The sequence below is a fragment of the Cervus canadensis genome, chromosome 10, assembly GCF_019320065.1.
Source record: "Cervus canadensis isolate Bull #8, Minnesota chromosome 10, ASM1932006v1, whole genome shotgun sequence".
NCBI lineage: Eukaryota > Metazoa > Chordata > Mammalia > Artiodactyla > Cervidae > Cervus > Cervus canadensis.
In genome coordinates this window covers 69,709,558-69,726,948 of record NC_057395.1, presented here as the reverse complement: position 1 = coordinate 69,726,948, position 17,391 = coordinate 69,709,558, and the positions used below count along the sequence as shown (strand labels likewise).

Here is a 17,391-nt window from a genome sequence, read left to right as displayed (position 1 = left end):
TATTATACTAATATAGCAGCTGTGGGAACAGGTACCACTAGGGCTGGAGAGAACAAGAGAACAGACTGGAATCAGAGCGTTTAAAAAGTTGGAAGAGGGAGCACTTGTTGGCTGGTACTCATGTCTCTGAGGTTCTGCAGTGAATCCTGCTCCTTAAGTGTTAGAGAAACTGCAAACTAGATCCAACTGCTGGAGCAGACTGAACTTCCCCGGGGTAAAGAAGTGATGTTGGAGTGACGCCCATGGAAACAGCAAGCATGCTCTTCCTCTTCGAGCAGGGATCCCCAACCCCTGGGCCATAGACCGATACTGGTCTGTGGCCTGTTAGGAACTGGGCCACACAGCAGGAGGTGAGCTGTGGGCAAGTGAAGCTTCATCTGTATTTACAGCTGCTTCCGATTGCTCTTATTTCCACCTCACTACCGCCTCCTGTCAGATCAGCCTCAGCATAACAAATGTAATGCACTTGAATCATCCTGAAACAATCCACTCCCCTGTCCATGGGAAGATTGTCTTCCACAAAACCCGTCCCTACTGCCCTGGTGGTTCAGATGGTAAAGAATGTGCCTGCAATGCAGAAGACCCAGGTTCGATCCCTGGGTCAGGAAGAGCCCCACTGGAGAAGGGCATGGCAACCCACTCCAGTATTCTTGCCTGGAGAATCCCATGGACAGACGAGCCTGGAAGGCACAGTCCGTGGGGTTGCAAAGAGTTGGACACGAGTGAGCGACTAGCAGAATGCCAGGAAGGTTGGGGACCCCTGTCTATTGCCCCTCGTGGCAGAGACTAGCGAAGGACCATGTGATGAAGCAGAGCTGTGCTTTATGGACTTCCAGCCCCAGCATCACAAAACAGTGTATAGAAAAGATGTTGGAACCAAGAGACCATAGCTTAGTGACTATCCTAGGGCCCCTGGGTTGTAGCTATTGTGTTCACCCTGGGCCTGAAGTCCATGGCCTCCAGCCTGTCGGTTGCCTCTTGAACCTGTGCTGTGTCTGACTCCTGGTTCCCCATCCACACCCCGAGCAGCTAAAGTGTAGAGCCCACGGGATAGGGCTGCTGGACCAGCCCTGGTTTTACCCTTCGTTTCATTGCAACCAAATTCACTTGGTTGATTTTTCCCTAGAATCTCTAGAGCACTTACTGCCATCTGACATTCTCATGTTCTGATTATCTCATATATTATTTAATCCTCTACTCCCCACGAGAATGGAAGCCTCATCAGGGCAGAGAGGATTTTTGTCTGTTTGGGTCACTCCTACATTTGGTATAGTGCCTGCACATGGTAGGAGCTCAAAAATATTTAAGAGGATGAGTTTGTCGCTTAACTTTTGGCAATGAATACTGTATCTCTGTTACAACTACCTGAGTTGCTGTTCTCAGTTACTTCTTAGGTGGGAGGGCCCTTTATAACACGTAGCACTCAGACCAGCCTGACAGTCACTGCAGGGAGTGTGGGTCTGCCGTGGGAGGCGGGGATTGCTGCTCTCAGTCCCTGTCCCTTCGTGCATCAGCATCTTGATGGCCATTTGCTCCTTTCTTCTTGTGTCCTGGACTTTATTTTTTAACATGTATTTATTTTTATTCATTTACTTGGCTGTACCGGGTCGTGGTTGTGGCGCTCAGGATCTTCCATCTTCCTTGCAGCGCGTGGGATCTTTAGCTCCTGCATGCAAACACTCAGTTGTAGCATGTGGGAGCTAGTTCCCTGACCAGGGATCAAACCCTGGCCCCCTGCACTGGGAGCATGGAGCCTTAGCCCCTGGATCACAGGGTAGTCCCATTTGTATCTTGGACTTCACATGTGCTGACTCCTTTGCCTGTGGCTTTACCCTTCCCTCTCCCTATGTTCAACCTGTTTCCCCCCAGCTTGTACCTTTACCTGGTTAGATATCTATCCTTTGCCCAAGGCCCCCCCCTTCAGGACACCCTTGTTGACCTCTTGACTCCACATTACACTGTTCCTGATTTACTCTCAGATATTTACCAGTGGAATCTTATGCATGAGTTAGGGTGAGGTTCTAACCCAGTGCTGCCAACCTTCCCACCAAGACCGTGCTGGTCAGGGAAGGACCCCTGGGGTTCAGGTCGATAAGTGCTTCTCATGCTGGTGCCTGGGTGCTTCTGACATCATGTCTTGATCCACAACCTTCATTTTGCTAATCAGCACACCAAGTACCAGAAATTGATTGTTCTGGTGGAAATCAGGGACCTGTAGACTAGTGTAAGCATTATAAATGGACTCTAATTGGTGAAACTATTCAAAATACACGGGTTGGCCAAAATACCATGAAAGTGCTTTCCAAACGTACATGGTGCAGGAGAACCCAGTAAGGCCTCTAACTCTTAGCCTTAGGGATGGTGTCCAAACCTTGATTCCTAAACAGTCCTGGGTCACCTATTGGATGAGGAGAATACCTGGTTACCTGGTTTTGATTCTGCCCTTAGGACAGAAATGGATAAAGTATAGCCCACAGTCTTGGCTTTCTTGCCTTTATTTATTTATTTTTTTAATGGAGAAACGTTTTATTTTAAAACATAGCAGTGTGTACATGTCAATCCCAAACTCCCAGCCTATCCCTATTTTTGTAAATAAGCTTTCGTTGGAACACAGCCATGCCAATTGTCTACACATTGTCTGTGTCTGCCTTTGCATTATGACAGCAGAGACAAATAGTTACAACAGAGGCTCTGACCCACAAAGCTTAAAGTATTTCGTATCTAGCCCTTTACAAAAAAAATTTGCCAACTCCTATCTGAGAATACTGTCTTAACTGTTTTAAATGAACCTCCGTACAAGACAGGAACCTGATCACCTAAAAAGACAAGGACAGGTTGCTAGGGCCTCATTGGACTTTATGGGATGGATTGTATGAGCTGTTTTGTGTCTGCTTGCTAATATATGTATGTGTAATAAATGCTTATCTATGTAGTAGAATTTGACCTGAGACTTGCTTTTATTTACAACCTAATAATGCCATTATGGAGACATTGTTAACCTTCAGTCACCTCAGATTTCTTTGGTGGCTTCTAGTTTCTGTGAACGGAGAAGGCAAAGGCACCCCACTCCAGTACTCTTGCCTAGAAAATCCCATGGATGGAGGAGCCTGGTAGGCTGCAGTCCATGGGGTCACTAAGAGTCAGACACGACTGAGCAACTTCACTTTCACTTTTCACTTTCATGCATTGGAGAAGGAAATGGCAACCCACTCCAGTGTTCTTGCCTGGAGAATCCCAGGGATGGAGGAGCCTGGTGGACTGCCGTCTATGGTGTCGCACAGAGTCAGACACGACTGAAGTGACTTAGCAGCAGCAGCAGTTTCTGTGAAAAAGAATGTAAGGCTGTGCGTGAGTCATGACTAAATTGGCTCAGATGAGTTTCCAGCGCAAGGCTGTGTCCTTCTGACACTTGTTGCCTGGAAGCCCAGCACCTTCCCTGCAAAGGCTCCATCAGGCGTCATCATTCCGCCCTTCACAGTGGTTGTGTCTGCATCCCCCTCTAGAGCATGGATTTCACGAAGGTCAGAAATCGTCTGTCTCATTCCCCGGCATCCCTAAATGCCTGTCCCATCTCATTGGTCCGAGGCATGTTTGTAGAAAGGGAAGTATAGATAGCCGTGTCAGTATGCGTTAATGGGAGCTTGCTAACTCAAAACCGTCATTTAAAAAGCATGAACCCAGCCACCAGCTGGACCAAGAACCTGGCCAGGGGTCCACTGTCATCTTCAGGACCCCTGTTCCGCCTCAGTGGTTCCCTTGCCTCGCCTCCCTTCTGGAGGTGGGAACTGTATTTAAGGGAACACAGCTGTGTCACATACCACCCAGGAGCTTGGTGAACACCGTCTCCTTAATTCGCCCCATGGCCCTAAAAGGCAGGGAGTACCATCCTTGATTTGCACATGAGCAAAATGACACAGATGGGACAGGTCGCTTGCTTTAGGTCCAGGTGATGACAGAGCCAGTGTTCCTTTTTTCCACATCACGATGCCTCCCTGCATTTTTTCAGTAGTGGGTGAGCCAACAAACATGTGATTGACGTACATCCTCTATGAGATCTCTGCAAGAGGATGACAACTGAGTCAGCTCTCACAAGGTAACATGTTCTAGCTTTGGGTGACCTTAGTGGCCAGGGTAGGTGGGACCCAGTGACCCTGGATGGTGAGGATACCAATATCCCGAAATGAAGCCTCTGGATTCCTGTCCTTGCCTACCTTCATAAGGATGTCTGTGAAAATAGTCAACAAATTCTCGTCTTCTACCAAACATCTGCAATAAATGAGAGGCGGTGGCAGAAAGGAAGCATGAGAGCAGGTTTGGATAATGCTGAAAGAAGATGGATTTTAATTTTGTTCCTTTTACCTTTTTCCCCTTTGTGTATCATTTCCATACAGAAATTGCAAATTAATGGTCACATCGAACTATCTGTCAATGTATTACTGCTCTTGCAGTATCAAATTATGTTGGCAATAATGTTTCCAGCTGCCTAGGACTCCATTGCAATTTAATTTGAAAAGAACTCAAATTGCATCTCCAAATGGATAAAAAATTAATTTTACATACAAGTTATCCACCTCCACATTTTCAGCCCCGTGCCCCCAAATTATCTCAATTTAGGTTCAACTTTGAACAGTACATATGTTACAGCCAACTCCACATTCTAAGATGAATACATAGAAAATTCATGAATCAGAAATCTGCTTTGCTACTCCTTTTTTTTTTTTAAATAAGATGTTGCCTTGATTAAGGTCATTAGGAGATTCTTCAGTGATTACCTTTGACAGAAGGGATGAAGGCTGGGTCCCTGTAAAATAGGAGGCTGGAATTCTAACTTAACCATATGATAACCTTAATAACTGGAGTGTAGAGAGAGTTCTGATTCACCCCTTCACTTGTTGCATTTCCCCTGCAGGATGTTAGAGCCTGGATTCTGGTTATGTCTTCAGTCATCTCATGAGTTTTATATTTATTCATCCTTATTTATTAATCAGTTATAAGTTCCAGTTATAGAAATGAGGAGATCTAGGTGGTCACAGGCGAGCAGGGAGCGGGTGAGCGTGAACCAAACATGCAGACAATTAACCTGCAATTTGATGAGCACTGTGGGAGGAATAGTAAAGAAAAGAGGTGACGATTCATCCTGCCTGGGCAAGAAAGGTTTTTGGAGAAAGCTACAAAGAAAGAGTGGCTTTGGAGTCAGGCCTTGAATATACTGAATAGGGATTTGCCAGTGGCAACCCAAGCAGAGCATGGAGGTATAAAAGGATCGAGGCTGCGACCCTCTGCTTGAGGAACATAGGGTTCAAAGAATGAACAGTGGAAAATTAGGGAGGGAATTTGGAGGTGGGAGGGTATAAGTTGCAGGGTGTGCTCTGAATTTTGGATTGAAAATGGTGCTTTAGGAGGAAATGGTACTTTAGTAAGATCTCATGGCAAGGGGGCACATGATTAAGGTGAAAAGGTCCACCTTGCCTTCCAGAGGTAGCTGCAGAATAAAGAAGCTTCTGAAGATGTGAGTGAGACACACACAGACACACACACAGACACGCACACACACACACACGTCCCTAACATGTAATAACACAAAAGGGTCTGGGACAAGATACACACAGAGGCCTGTGGTCTCTTTCCTTCTCCTTTCACCTGACTCCATCCTTCCCCACAAAGGTCTGTCCCTCCAAACAGCCATCCTCTGTTCACCCTTTGGATCTAGGGGTACACAGATGGAATATGGTCTGACCTTGGATGGCCAAACCAAGGAAAGAGGTTCAGACAAGCCCTGAAAGTGAGTTTGGGGCCATTGGGACAGGGAATTCTGAGGTGTTGGGCATCCGGAGCCTGGTCCAGATGGGCCAGTGGGTCCGCAGGGACCAGGCAGGCACTTTGGTCCATTGACTTCTGCCCCAGGAGAAGGGCATGGTCTTCAGAGGGCTGGAGTGTGCTCCCCAATGCATAGGGCTTGGGATGGGCCCCCTGCTACCAAGTCTAAAGGCATAGAGACAGTGAACCCGGAGGTCACGCCACTGTGATTTTCCATTAGAGGCAGACTTCCCAGCTTACCAGATAAGACACTCTGTTCCCACTGTTTGCCATCTCAGTGACCTGTAGGCTCTTTCTCAAGAAGGTCATATGGACAGAGCCTTATCTGGAGGCAGAAACCATGGGCTCTAGGCTTGGACGTATTTACACGAGGGATATAAATTCAACAAACCAATCTCCACTGCACACACAAGGCTTTCTCAGCAATTTCCAACTTGTTTGTACCAACTGGAATGTAAACCTGAGACTCTCCCTGGCTGTAGGCAATTACTGGCACAGAAGCAGGGTTTGGCATCTGAGGTCTGTGAGGGTCAGAGTGAAAGTGTGAATGCTTCCATCAGGCATTTTGAAAACTAGTTTCCGTCATGTAGGATTTCAGGACTTTCTCTTGTTTGAATGAAAATATAGATACATCCACCTTAAAGACTTGGTGATGTGCTTGCAGGGGACAGAACAGAGAATTGTGGAGTCAGGGGGTCCAAGCCCAGTTCTCAAAAACGGATCACCATCTGTTCATCTCAGTTTAACCAACACAGACTGGGCCCCTTGACAGGCCTGGTGCCATGTTCTGGGTTGCTGGACAAACAGCATATGGTCCCTTGCAGCCTGGAAGGAGTGACGGATACAAGAACAAGCAGTTACTGGAAAGCATGGCAAACAGAGTGGGCTGGACAGTTGGGTAAAGTGCCGTGGGAGTCCAAAGCTGGGGACTTACTTAGCTGTGTGGTCCTGGGTAAGTCATGTCCCTTCGCTGATCTCAGTTCCCTATGCTGAACACTTGTTTTCAGCATGCAGCTACCCAGTCCATAGTTACTGTATAGCCAGTTTTGCCTCTTCTTGAATGGGCGTGCTCAAGCTTACAGAACACTTTCACCCACACATATCTCACCCACAGGGCCACCAAAGTTCTTGTCTTTTCACTTGAACTGAGTTTTGCTTCAATCTCTGATTCCGTAGCCTGAGAAAGTCCCACTTTATCTTTCAAGATGTCAGTGACACACCTGGACATTTTTTTCCAAGTCCTCTTTGCCTCTGGTCTCTTTGTTCCCAAGTGGCATCTTATTTGGCTCAAGTGAAGCATTCAGATCTCAGAAGCCACAAGAAATCCAATCATAGCCAACCGTTTGTGGTATCTTGAGGACCCTGTTGAAGATGGGGAGTCCCATGAGGACAGTCCCTTTGGGCTCCACCCAGTATTCCACCATCATGTTCACTCTCTTCCTCCCCCATTCAGTCCCAGCACCAGTGAGTTCATTTTCCTCTTCCTCTAAAGACTAAGCACAACTGATCCCAAGGCCCTGGGAGTGGAACTTCTACTCCAAACAAGCTTCTAAAGGCATTTCCCCAAGAAAGGCCATTCTCTCTAAGAGGAATGCCCACTGTTAGAGGCAATTTTCTCTCTCTTTACAGTTCATTTTGTACTCATTAATAGCCCTCTGTGATTAGTACAACCATTTCCACTTTATAGACGAAGAAATGGAGGCTCAGAGATGAAGTGCCCTTGCCCAAGGTCACACAGCTAGTGAGCGCCAGAGTCTGGCTTCAAGCCGTGCTCTGCCCGACTCTGCTGTTACCGGTGGCCTGTCTGATGACAGTCAGTCGCATCTGCTTCAGAGGGAGCAAGTCACTTCTTCTGTGCCCTGACCTTCCCACTCCGGGAGGGAGTCTCTTTGCTCTGTGGCAGGCTTGCAACATCTCTGGCCTTTTTTGAAAAGGTGCCCTCGTCTGCTCCTTCCTTGAAGAGCAGCAGAAAGGTGTTCATGTGCACACCTTCCTAGGTGAGCTCGGGGAGAGGACTCTAGTGGCTGAAGGCGAGGAGTGGGAAGACAGGTCAGTACTCAGCTTAGCCCCCGTGTGATTAACTGCCCATGTTACCCACTCCCCAGCGGGCCTTAGGCTCCTATGGATCAAGCCACTTCTGCCTTACAGCTCTCAGCTTTCTCACTCCATTCTCCCCAGATTCCTGATGACCGTGACAGGCCTCATGTTTATGTCCTTTCCTTGGTCTCCTTCCTGATATCACAGTACAGAGAAAACACAGAGATCCTGGACCCAGAGCCTTCAGATCTCAGCCATGCCGCTCTCTCTGTGGCTTTGGGCCCATCCTTTCATCTCACAAAACTTTGGTTTCCTCTAGGACAAGGCTAGTGATACTTTCTTCACAGGTTGTGGTAGTATTGACAAACTAAAGCATCCTTTCAACTGATACGCTGGGCACAGGCTGAAGGGATGAGCAGAGAACACCCTTGTTCTCGAAGAGCTTACATTCTAGCGTGCAGGACAATTTTTAAAAAGCTCTCCCACTGAACTTACCTCTTGTCAGTCTGTGTAAGTTCTTGGACCTCTCTGGCTTCAGTTTATTCATCCATAAAGTGGAATTGGCAGTCAGTTTCTTCCTTACAGGATCACAAGGTGATGGGGGTGATAGAACCCAAAACTGAGGCTGCTGGCCATCAACGTTGTTTTGTTTTTATTGTTTCATTGGTGCTGGAAGGGAGTATTGAGTGAGAGAGAGTAAAAGTCGTAGTCATATCTGACTCTTTGTGACCCCATGGACTATACAGACCATGGAATTCTCCAGGCCAGAATACTGGAGTGGGTAGCTATTCCTTCTCCAGGAGATCTTCCCAACCCGGGGATCAAACCCAGGTCTCCCACACTGCAGGCAGATTCTTTACCAGCTGAGCAACAAGGGAAGTCCAAGAATACTGGAGTGGGTAGCCTATCCCTTCTCTAAGTGCATTTTCCTGACCCAGGAATTGAACCGGGGTCTCCTGTATTGCAGGTGGATTCTTTACCAACTGAGCTATCAGGGAAGTGAAGGGAATATTGGAGACTCCCAAATGTGTATTTAACATGGACTGTGGTACATCTTAAGATGTTTAACAAAATAGGGTTATAACCTTGGATTTTACGGGTCTTAAATGTTCCTGATCTCACTCTAACAAGGTGAGCCAAGAGGGGATGAGGGCAGTTATCTAGCTGGACAAAGCTCCAAGTCAATTTTGAAGGCACACCCAGAGGAGGGTCCATGAGGTTCCGAGCAGGGTGGGCGGCCTCCCTGCCAGCAGTGTTCTGGCATCTGGACCAAGAGAAAGGCTCCCGCCAGGCAGTGCTGGGGGATGCTCAGGACTTCCCAGGCAAGGAGTTTCTCACTGTTAACTCTGTCTAGATGTTTGTCCTCGTGTGAAGCGAGCAGCAGTAGCAGCCACGCCAGGTCAGAGCCCCCAGCTCTGGGGCCCTCTCTTCTCACTGTTCGATCCATGTGGGCTCCACATAGCGGCTTTTGTTCAGTGACACCTCTTTGCTTTTGGGATACGGGTTTTCCTCTACATAACATGAGTTATTGGGCTGTAAGAGTGACCGTGAACTCAGTAGTTGAGCAGGGCCAGGCTGCCCCCGTCTCCCCAGCAGTGCCTCAGAGGTCTGGGCTGGCCACTGGGCTCCCTGACATCTATTTCTAAGCTTCCTTCTCCAAAGAGAACCACTTCAAGGTGTGTCCCTACACAAGTCACAGGGCATCTGCCCTGCACGGACAGATCAGAGGACTCAGCGCCGTCAGTATCGCCTTCCTTTTTTCTTTTTCGCCATGCCACGTGGCATGCCCTGTCCTAGCTCTCCCACCAGGGATCAAACCCGTGCTCCTTTCAACGGAAGAGCAGAGTCCTGACCACTGGACCACCAGGGAATTCCCCGCCCTCCCTTTTTATCACCGCATTGGCAGGGAAGCAGCCTTACCCCCCTACGTGCTCTGAGAGGACCAGAGAGATGAAAGAATCCATCATTTTGCATAAGGATGCTACACAGTACTGCCACATATAAGGTGGTTGGGTGGATACAGCATGTGAGGACTTGTTATTATTTTTAGTACTTTTCCTTTTACTGCAGAAGAAAAACTGCCAAATATTGAGTGCTTAAATCCCAGGTGTAATTCTAAGAGCTTTTGCAAACAACACCTCATTTAATGCCCCCCCCCACATCCCCTGCATAAAGTTAACTACTATCATTATCTCTATTTAACAAATGAAATAGAAAATGGACCCAAAGAGATTATATAAACTGGTAAAGCCCTATAGGTAGCGTGGGGGGAAATACACTGATTGAATCTCTAGCCTGTGCTTAACTACTCCCAGAGAAGAAAACCTGACAGAAGAACTTATGGGATATGCCGATCATAAAGGAGGTTGTGTTTCTATTGTAATAAATGCCTAAACCTTAGAGAATGAGCTTTACATATGGAGATTTAAAAAAAATAGTTTTGTTTGTTATAATCTATTTTGTACAAAAACATCTACTTAATTTGTATAAAGTATAAATAGAATATTCATAATAAAATAAAGATGGCCACTGTTATATATGAGGGTCTGGGACCAAGATAAGTTGGGGGGGGGGTTGGGATGGGATACAGCACTGGGGTGAGAAGGCATAATAAGACCTGTTTTTAATTTTTATTCCTTTTAAAATTATATATTATTTTTCATATTATTTTCTGTTATGATTTATTATAGGATATTGAATGTAGTTCCCTGTACTCTTCAGCAGAACCTTTTTGTTTCTATATATATATGAGTTTGCATCTGCTAATCCCATCTCCCAGTTCTTCCATCTCTTGCATCTGCTAATCCCATCTCCCAATTCTCCCATCTCTTGTCCCCCTCCTCCTTGGCAACCACAAGTCTGTTCTTTATGCATGTAAGTGTGTTTCTATTTTGTAGATAAATTCATTTGTGCCATATTTTAGATTCCACATGTAAGTGATACCATATGGTATCTATCTTTCTCTTTCTGACTTCCTTCGCTTAGTATGATAATCTCTGGGTCCATCCATTGAGCTGCAAATGATGTTATTTCATTCTTTTTTATGGCTGAGTAGTATTCCATTGTACCACATCTTTATCCATTCCTTTGCTGGTGGACATTTAGGTTCCTCCCATGTCTTGGCTATTGTGAATAGTGCAGCTATGAACATGGGAGCGCAGGTATCTTTTCGATTTATCATTTTGTCCAAATATGTGCCTAGGAGTTGGACTGTTGCATCAGATCTGTTTTGAGAATGATATTCCTGGAGAGGCCTGTTTGGTTGAGAAGGGAGAGGAGAGAAGGAAGGGTTGACGGCTGTTACGGGAGGCTCCAAAGGGATCAGTTGTGTTTTCAGGGAAAGGAAAGGAGATCCCACTGGTCACAGTGACAGCCCGGGGGCTGCGTGTGAGGATGCAGCTCGGTTTGCGTTCTCTGCCTCTAGTGCCGTGAACTGAAAAGAGGGGGCTGGTTTCTCAAGAGGAGGGGTGCGGCCAGATGAAATATAAAGAGAGAGGTCAGACTGCAGCTTCCTTCTCAATTAGTATTTCCCCAAAGCATTGTGTGTGCTGTTGGTGGTGCCCACGATGGTCTTCAGTGGTACCCTGATGAACCTCAGCAATTTTAACAACGTTGCATTTTTTTCAGATCGTTAATATTCATTTATGACAAGTGATTCAGACTTTCCCTTTAATTAGGTTTTCTTTTAGATGCTTGTGTTTAAATAATAGGTTTGTCTTACAGAAAAATATTAATTACATTATACTCTAAGTGGTGACATCAGGAAGGCAGTGGATGAATTGGTGAGAGCCGCGTTCCCCTGTGTTAGCGGAGCGCCCACCCCGCCTTCCCAGTGGCCTGCTCAGAGCCCCGTGTCTTGCGTGTGTGTCTTGCAGACCCGGTGCACGGCCCCCAGAACGTGGAGATCGTGGACATCCGGGCCCGGCAGCTGACCCTGCAGTGGGAGCCCTTCGGCTACGCGGTCACCCGCTGCCACAGCTACAACCTCACGGTGCAGTACCAGTACGTGTTCAACCAGCAGCAGTACGAGGCCGAGGAGCTCATCCAGACCTCGTCCCACTACACCCTGCGGGGCCTGCGTCCCTTCATGACCATCCGGCTGCGGCTGCTGCTGTCCAACCCCGAAGGCCGCATGGAGAGCGAGGAGCTGGTGGTGCAGACGGAGGAGGACGGTGAGTCAGGGAGTAGGCGTGCTCCCTCAGGAACTGGGGGGGCTGGACCAGCTCAGGTGGCCATGCCTAGCAGTTGCAAGGGTTTATTTTTTTCCAGCATCTTTCATCTCTCTGTCAGTAATCAGCATCTTCTCTAAGCTCTTCAGTAACACACCATGCAGGCTGTACAGTGCACAACTCCAGGGGGCGCTGTCCCCCTAGACAGTGACACCTCTGCCACAGACACATGCTCATCCACATCCCTGCTCTCACTTTATACCACCTGCTATGCCAACATTTAACCACGCTGATGCCTCTCAAAAGAGAAGATGTGTATCGATCGTACTGTTGAAACGTGTTGAGTTTGGAGTCAGACGGCTCTGGAATCTCTTAAAAATTAGGATCAGAAAATACACATAAAGAGCTTGGCGCACACACATTGAATGCACCCAGAACCACATTTTCACCTGGGTGTCCTACAGGCATCTCAAAAAAGTATCCAAAATTTAACTCATATCTTCCCCTATACTGACTTCTCTCCCTGTGTTCAGGTATACTTCCTAGAACACAGGGAGACCTGAGTAATGGTCCCTGGCGGGATCAAGACCCATATCCCTCAGCTGCAAAGTTCCACAAGCATATAGAGGAAAGCACTCCAGCCTCTTCTAACCTTGTCCCTCAATCCCTCCATCTTATCCTAGACCTGGAAGTTTTATCAAATCTGCCTTTGTAACAAACCCTCCCCCATCCCTTTTAAAATCATCCCACAGCCACTCTCTTTGCAGCCCCTCTAGACTGTGCTTCTTGGTAGCACAGTGGTGGGGACTCAGCCTCTGTCACCTTGTTCCTGCATCTTCCTGTCTTGCAAAGAACCTCGGTCTCCTGTGGGTACAGCTCTTACCCGGGTCAGCTTCTCCAGAAGATCTGAGTGCCTTGCTTCCTGGGAGCCTATTCCCATCCAGCCTCCAACAGAGGGTCAGACGTCTCATCTTGGCTTCACTCTGCAGCCCTGGATTTGGCTTCTGATGAAGCTGCCAGAACTTTCTCTAGATTTGGCTCCATTGTATCAAAGATAAATAGCTCCTTCTCCAGCACATAGACTAAGAGAAGTCAGACTCTGGAGCCAAATATGCCTGGAGAAAGTTGTTTAACCTCTCAGTGCCCTGGTTCCTTATCTGTAAAAATGGAGATAAATTGGGAATTCTCTGGTTGTCAAGTGGTTAGGACTCTGTGCTTCCACTGTTGGTGGCCCAGATTTGATCCCTGGTCAGGGAACTAAGACCCCATAAGCCATGTGGTTTTTTTAATTTTTTTAAAAAAAGAGATAATCATAGTACCTAACTTACAGGTTGTTGTGCTCATAGAAAAGATGGCATGTATAGAAACTAGAATCATGTCCATCAGACTGTAAGTTTTCATTAAATGTAGCTAAGTCCAAAAAACAAAAATCTTGACAAAGACTCCTCTAGCACAATCAACCCAAAAGCCACCCATCCATCTCTTCAGAGCAGTAGATGTCCACTGTCATAGCTATAGAAAACATGGCATCGATATCCAAGGAGTGGCAATGTGGCAGAATTTCACATTAATTTAAAAATAATCAAATAAACAATCCATATTCATATTTCCAATAACATTAGACCTGATTTTATATAATAAGGAGATGCAGAGTTGGGGCAAGTAGGGTGGTTTGGTGGTTTAGTTGCTAAGTTCTGTCTGACTCTTGTGACTCCACAGACTGTAGCCCACCAAGCTCCTCTATGCATGAGATTTCCCAGGCAAGAATACTGGAGTGGGTAGCCATTTCCTTCTCCAAGGGATCTTCCCAACCCAGATATCAAACACGGGTCTCCTGCATTGCAGGCGGTCTCTTTACTGACTGAGCCACCAGGGAAGCCCAGGGTGGTTTAGTGACAAGAGTTCATGGGGGGACCTGGTTGTCAGACAAGGGGGAGCCAGTGTTGGGAACCAGCATGAAAATTCAGGACGCTGAAGATGAACAGGAGGGTTTAGCCCAGGAACCGCTCAGGACATTTCTTGCCAAGATGCTCTGCCTGCCTTGGGCCGCTTTTTGAGGATTACCTACATGTGCAACTGCACATCCCTAGTCCCATCTTTAAGGCATGCCCCAACCTCTCTGTTTCTTCTTCTCATCACCAAGAAAAAAAAAAGAAAAACCAATCACAAGGTCTTTATCAAAACAAATTGATAACAGCAATGCTTTGAAATTAAATTTTAATCAAACACCATTAACGGCAGCACCTCCATCCCTGCTCTCTCGAGCTGTGTGGGCATCATCACAGTAAAAGCACCAACATTCAGGACACCATGCCTCTGGCTTGCAGCTCTCCTGAGGCCCTACCTCGGGGACCATGGAGACCACAGGAAGGTCTCAGAAGAGCACAGGCTCCTGTGCACACCGGGGTTAGGTTCCATTTCTCCTGAAGAAGGGAGAGGCACCATCTCTGCTGGGGGTTCATTGACCTCGAGGTCAAGCTGCAGATGGAGCTCAGCTCTCGTCCATTAACTGAAACCCCCTTCAGGGAACCAAGGAAGCATCTTGCGGGTTGAGCTGGCTGGAGTCACACTGCTTTCATCTGTGCTACAAAATTGCCTTCTGGGAAATGTGTGGAATTTGTAATTCCATCACCCCAGTGCCTTTGTGAGCATGTGAAATAACCCACCACTGGTGAGAACAGCTTGTGGCCACTGAACCCCAGTGTTTCATCTGCGAAGGGGCTGTTAGTAGGAGGCTAAATAGGTTCTTTATTTTTTCCCCTTCTCTTCACAAATGTCTCAGACAAAAACCACAGCTCAGCTTGCTGGGTGGTTACTTTTCTGCCTTCAGCCAAACCACAGCCGAGACTGTGAAATGGAATCTCTGAGATTCTGAAAAAGGAAAAGAAAATAGATGATGGCCTCATTTTGGCTACCGCTTATTGAGACCTACAGTGGGTCTTGACACACATGTTATATACTACAATTCATACTTGATTTTACTTTGAAATGTTTCAAAACCATGGAAAAATTGGAAGAAGATTATAAACAAGATCTGTAAACCCTTCACGAGACCTAACACTAGTGAACACCTCGCTATCTAATTTTTCATATGCATATATGATACCTGTATATGATATAGGGCTTCCCTGACAGCTCACTTGGTAAAGAACCTGCCTGCAATACAGGAGACCCTGTTTCAATTCCTGGGGCAGGAAGATCCACTGGAGAAAGGATAGGCTACCCACTCCAGTATTCTTGGGCTTCCCTCGTGGCTCAGCTGATAAAGAATTCGCCTGCAATGCGGGAGACCTGGGTTCAATCCTTGGGTAGGTAAGATCCCCTGGAGAAGGGAAAGGCTACCCACTCCAGTACTCTGGCCTGGAGAATTCTGGACACAGCTGAGTGACTTTAACTTTCACTTTCACATGTGTGATACATTTGATATGGAAATAACATATATAAATATACATATAATATTTTTAGCTGTTTGAAAATAAGTGGCAGAAGTCATGATACCTCACCCTGAAATTCTTCAACATGCTGCTGCTGCTAAGTCACTTCAGTTGTGTCCGACTCTGCGACCCCATAATACATGACAGTTAATGATAAGAACTTGCTCCTCCATACCCACAATACCATAGAGCATCTAAGAAATTTTGCAGTAATTCTAAAATAATCAAATAGACAATCTGCATTCATATTTCCAGTAACATTAAACCTGACTTTATGTGACAAATCAGAATATGAGACATGTTTGGCAAAAATGCTATATGAGTTGGTGATGTAGCTTTCTCTCTGTAGCATGTCAAGAGGTACATAATGTCAGGGACCCTCTCTACTGGTGATGCTGAGTTGGTCCCTTAGATAAGATGGGGACCACCCAGTCTCTTCACAATAAACGTGGCACCTTTTCTCTTTGTAAATTAGCTCACCTGTGCAGCAGTGTTTTGAGATCTTTTAATATCTCTAGTCCCCAAGAACTTAAAAAAAATTTTTTATGAAGTATGGTCGATTTACAATGTAAATTTCTTCTGTACAGCAAACTGCTTCAGTTATACATTTATATATTTTTTCCATTTTCTTTTTCATTATGTTTTGTCACAGGATGTGGAATATAGTTCCCTGTACTATATAGTAGGACCTTGCCATTTAACTATTCATATATAATAGTTTACATCTGCTACTCCCAAGCTCCCAGTCCTTCTCTCCTCTATCCTCTCCCCGTTGCCAACCACAGGTCTGTTCTCTGTATCTGTGAGTCTGTTTCTGTTTGAAACAGACAGGTTCATTTGTGCCATATTTTAGATTTCACATGTAATTGATATCATATGATATCATATCTTTCTGACTTACTTTGCTTAGTATGATAATACCTTTTGCTCCAAGTGGCATTTTTTTCTTTTTATGGCTGAGTGATATTCCATTGTGTATGCATACACACACACACACACACACACACACACACACACAACATACTACATTTCTTTATCCACTCATCTGTGGCTAAACATGTAGTTTGCTTCTGTATCTTGACTGTTGTAAATAGTGCTGCTGTGAACATTGGGGTGCATGTATCTTTTTGGATTAGAGTTTTGTCCAGATATATGCCCAGTACTGGGATTGCTGGATTTTTTTCCATTCATTTTTATTAGTTAGAGGCTAATTACTTTACAATATTGTAGTGGTTTTTGCCATACATTGACATGAATCAGCCATGAATTTACATGTGTTCCCCATCCCAATCCCCTCTACCGCCTCCCTCCCCATCCCATCCCTCTGGGTCTTCCCAGTGCACCAGCCCTGAGCACTTGTCTCATGCATCCAACCTGGGCTGGTGATCTGTTTCACCCTTGACAGTATACTTGTTTCAATGCTATTCTCTCAGGACATCCCACCCTCGCCTTCTCCCACAGAGTCCAAAAGTCTGTTCTGTACATCTGTGTCTCTTTTTCTGTTTTGCATATAGGGTTATCGTTACCATCTTTTCTAAATTCCATATATATGTGTTAGTATACTGTATTGGTCTTTATCTTTCTGGCTTACTTCACTCTGTATAATGGGCTCCAGTTTCATCCATCTCATTAGAAACTGATTCAAATGAATTGTTTTTAATGGCTGAGTAATATTCCATTGTGTATATGTACCATAGCTTCCTTATCCATTCGTCTGCTGATGGGCATCTAGGTTGCTTCCATGTCCTGGCAATTATAAACAGTGCTGTGGTGAACATTGGGGTGCATGTGTCTCTTTCAGATCTGGTTTCCTCCGTGTGTATGCCCAGGAGTGGGATTGCTGGGTCATATGGCAGTTCTATTTCCAGTTTTTTAAGAAATCTCCACACTGTTCTCCATAGTGGCTGTACTAGTTTGCATTCCTACCAACCGTG

At 46.0% G+C, this 17,391-nt stretch overlaps 1 protein-coding gene across 12 annotated transcripts in view; it reads left to right on the top strand.

Annotated features, from left to right (window-relative positions):
• Nucleotides 1-17,391, top strand: part of PTPRT (protein tyrosine phosphatase receptor type T) — a 1,113,287-nt gene that overhangs the window by 701,344 nt on the left and 394,552 nt on the right. For all 12 annotated transcript variants that reach the window (XM_043479842.1, XM_043479836.1, XM_043479841.1 and 9 more), the window contains exon 8: nt 11,730-12,026. In XM_043479842.1, the coding sequence (XP_043335777.1) occupies nt 11,730-12,026 (297 nt within the window). The remainder of the gene's footprint in view (nt 1-11,729; nt 12,027-17,391) is intronic.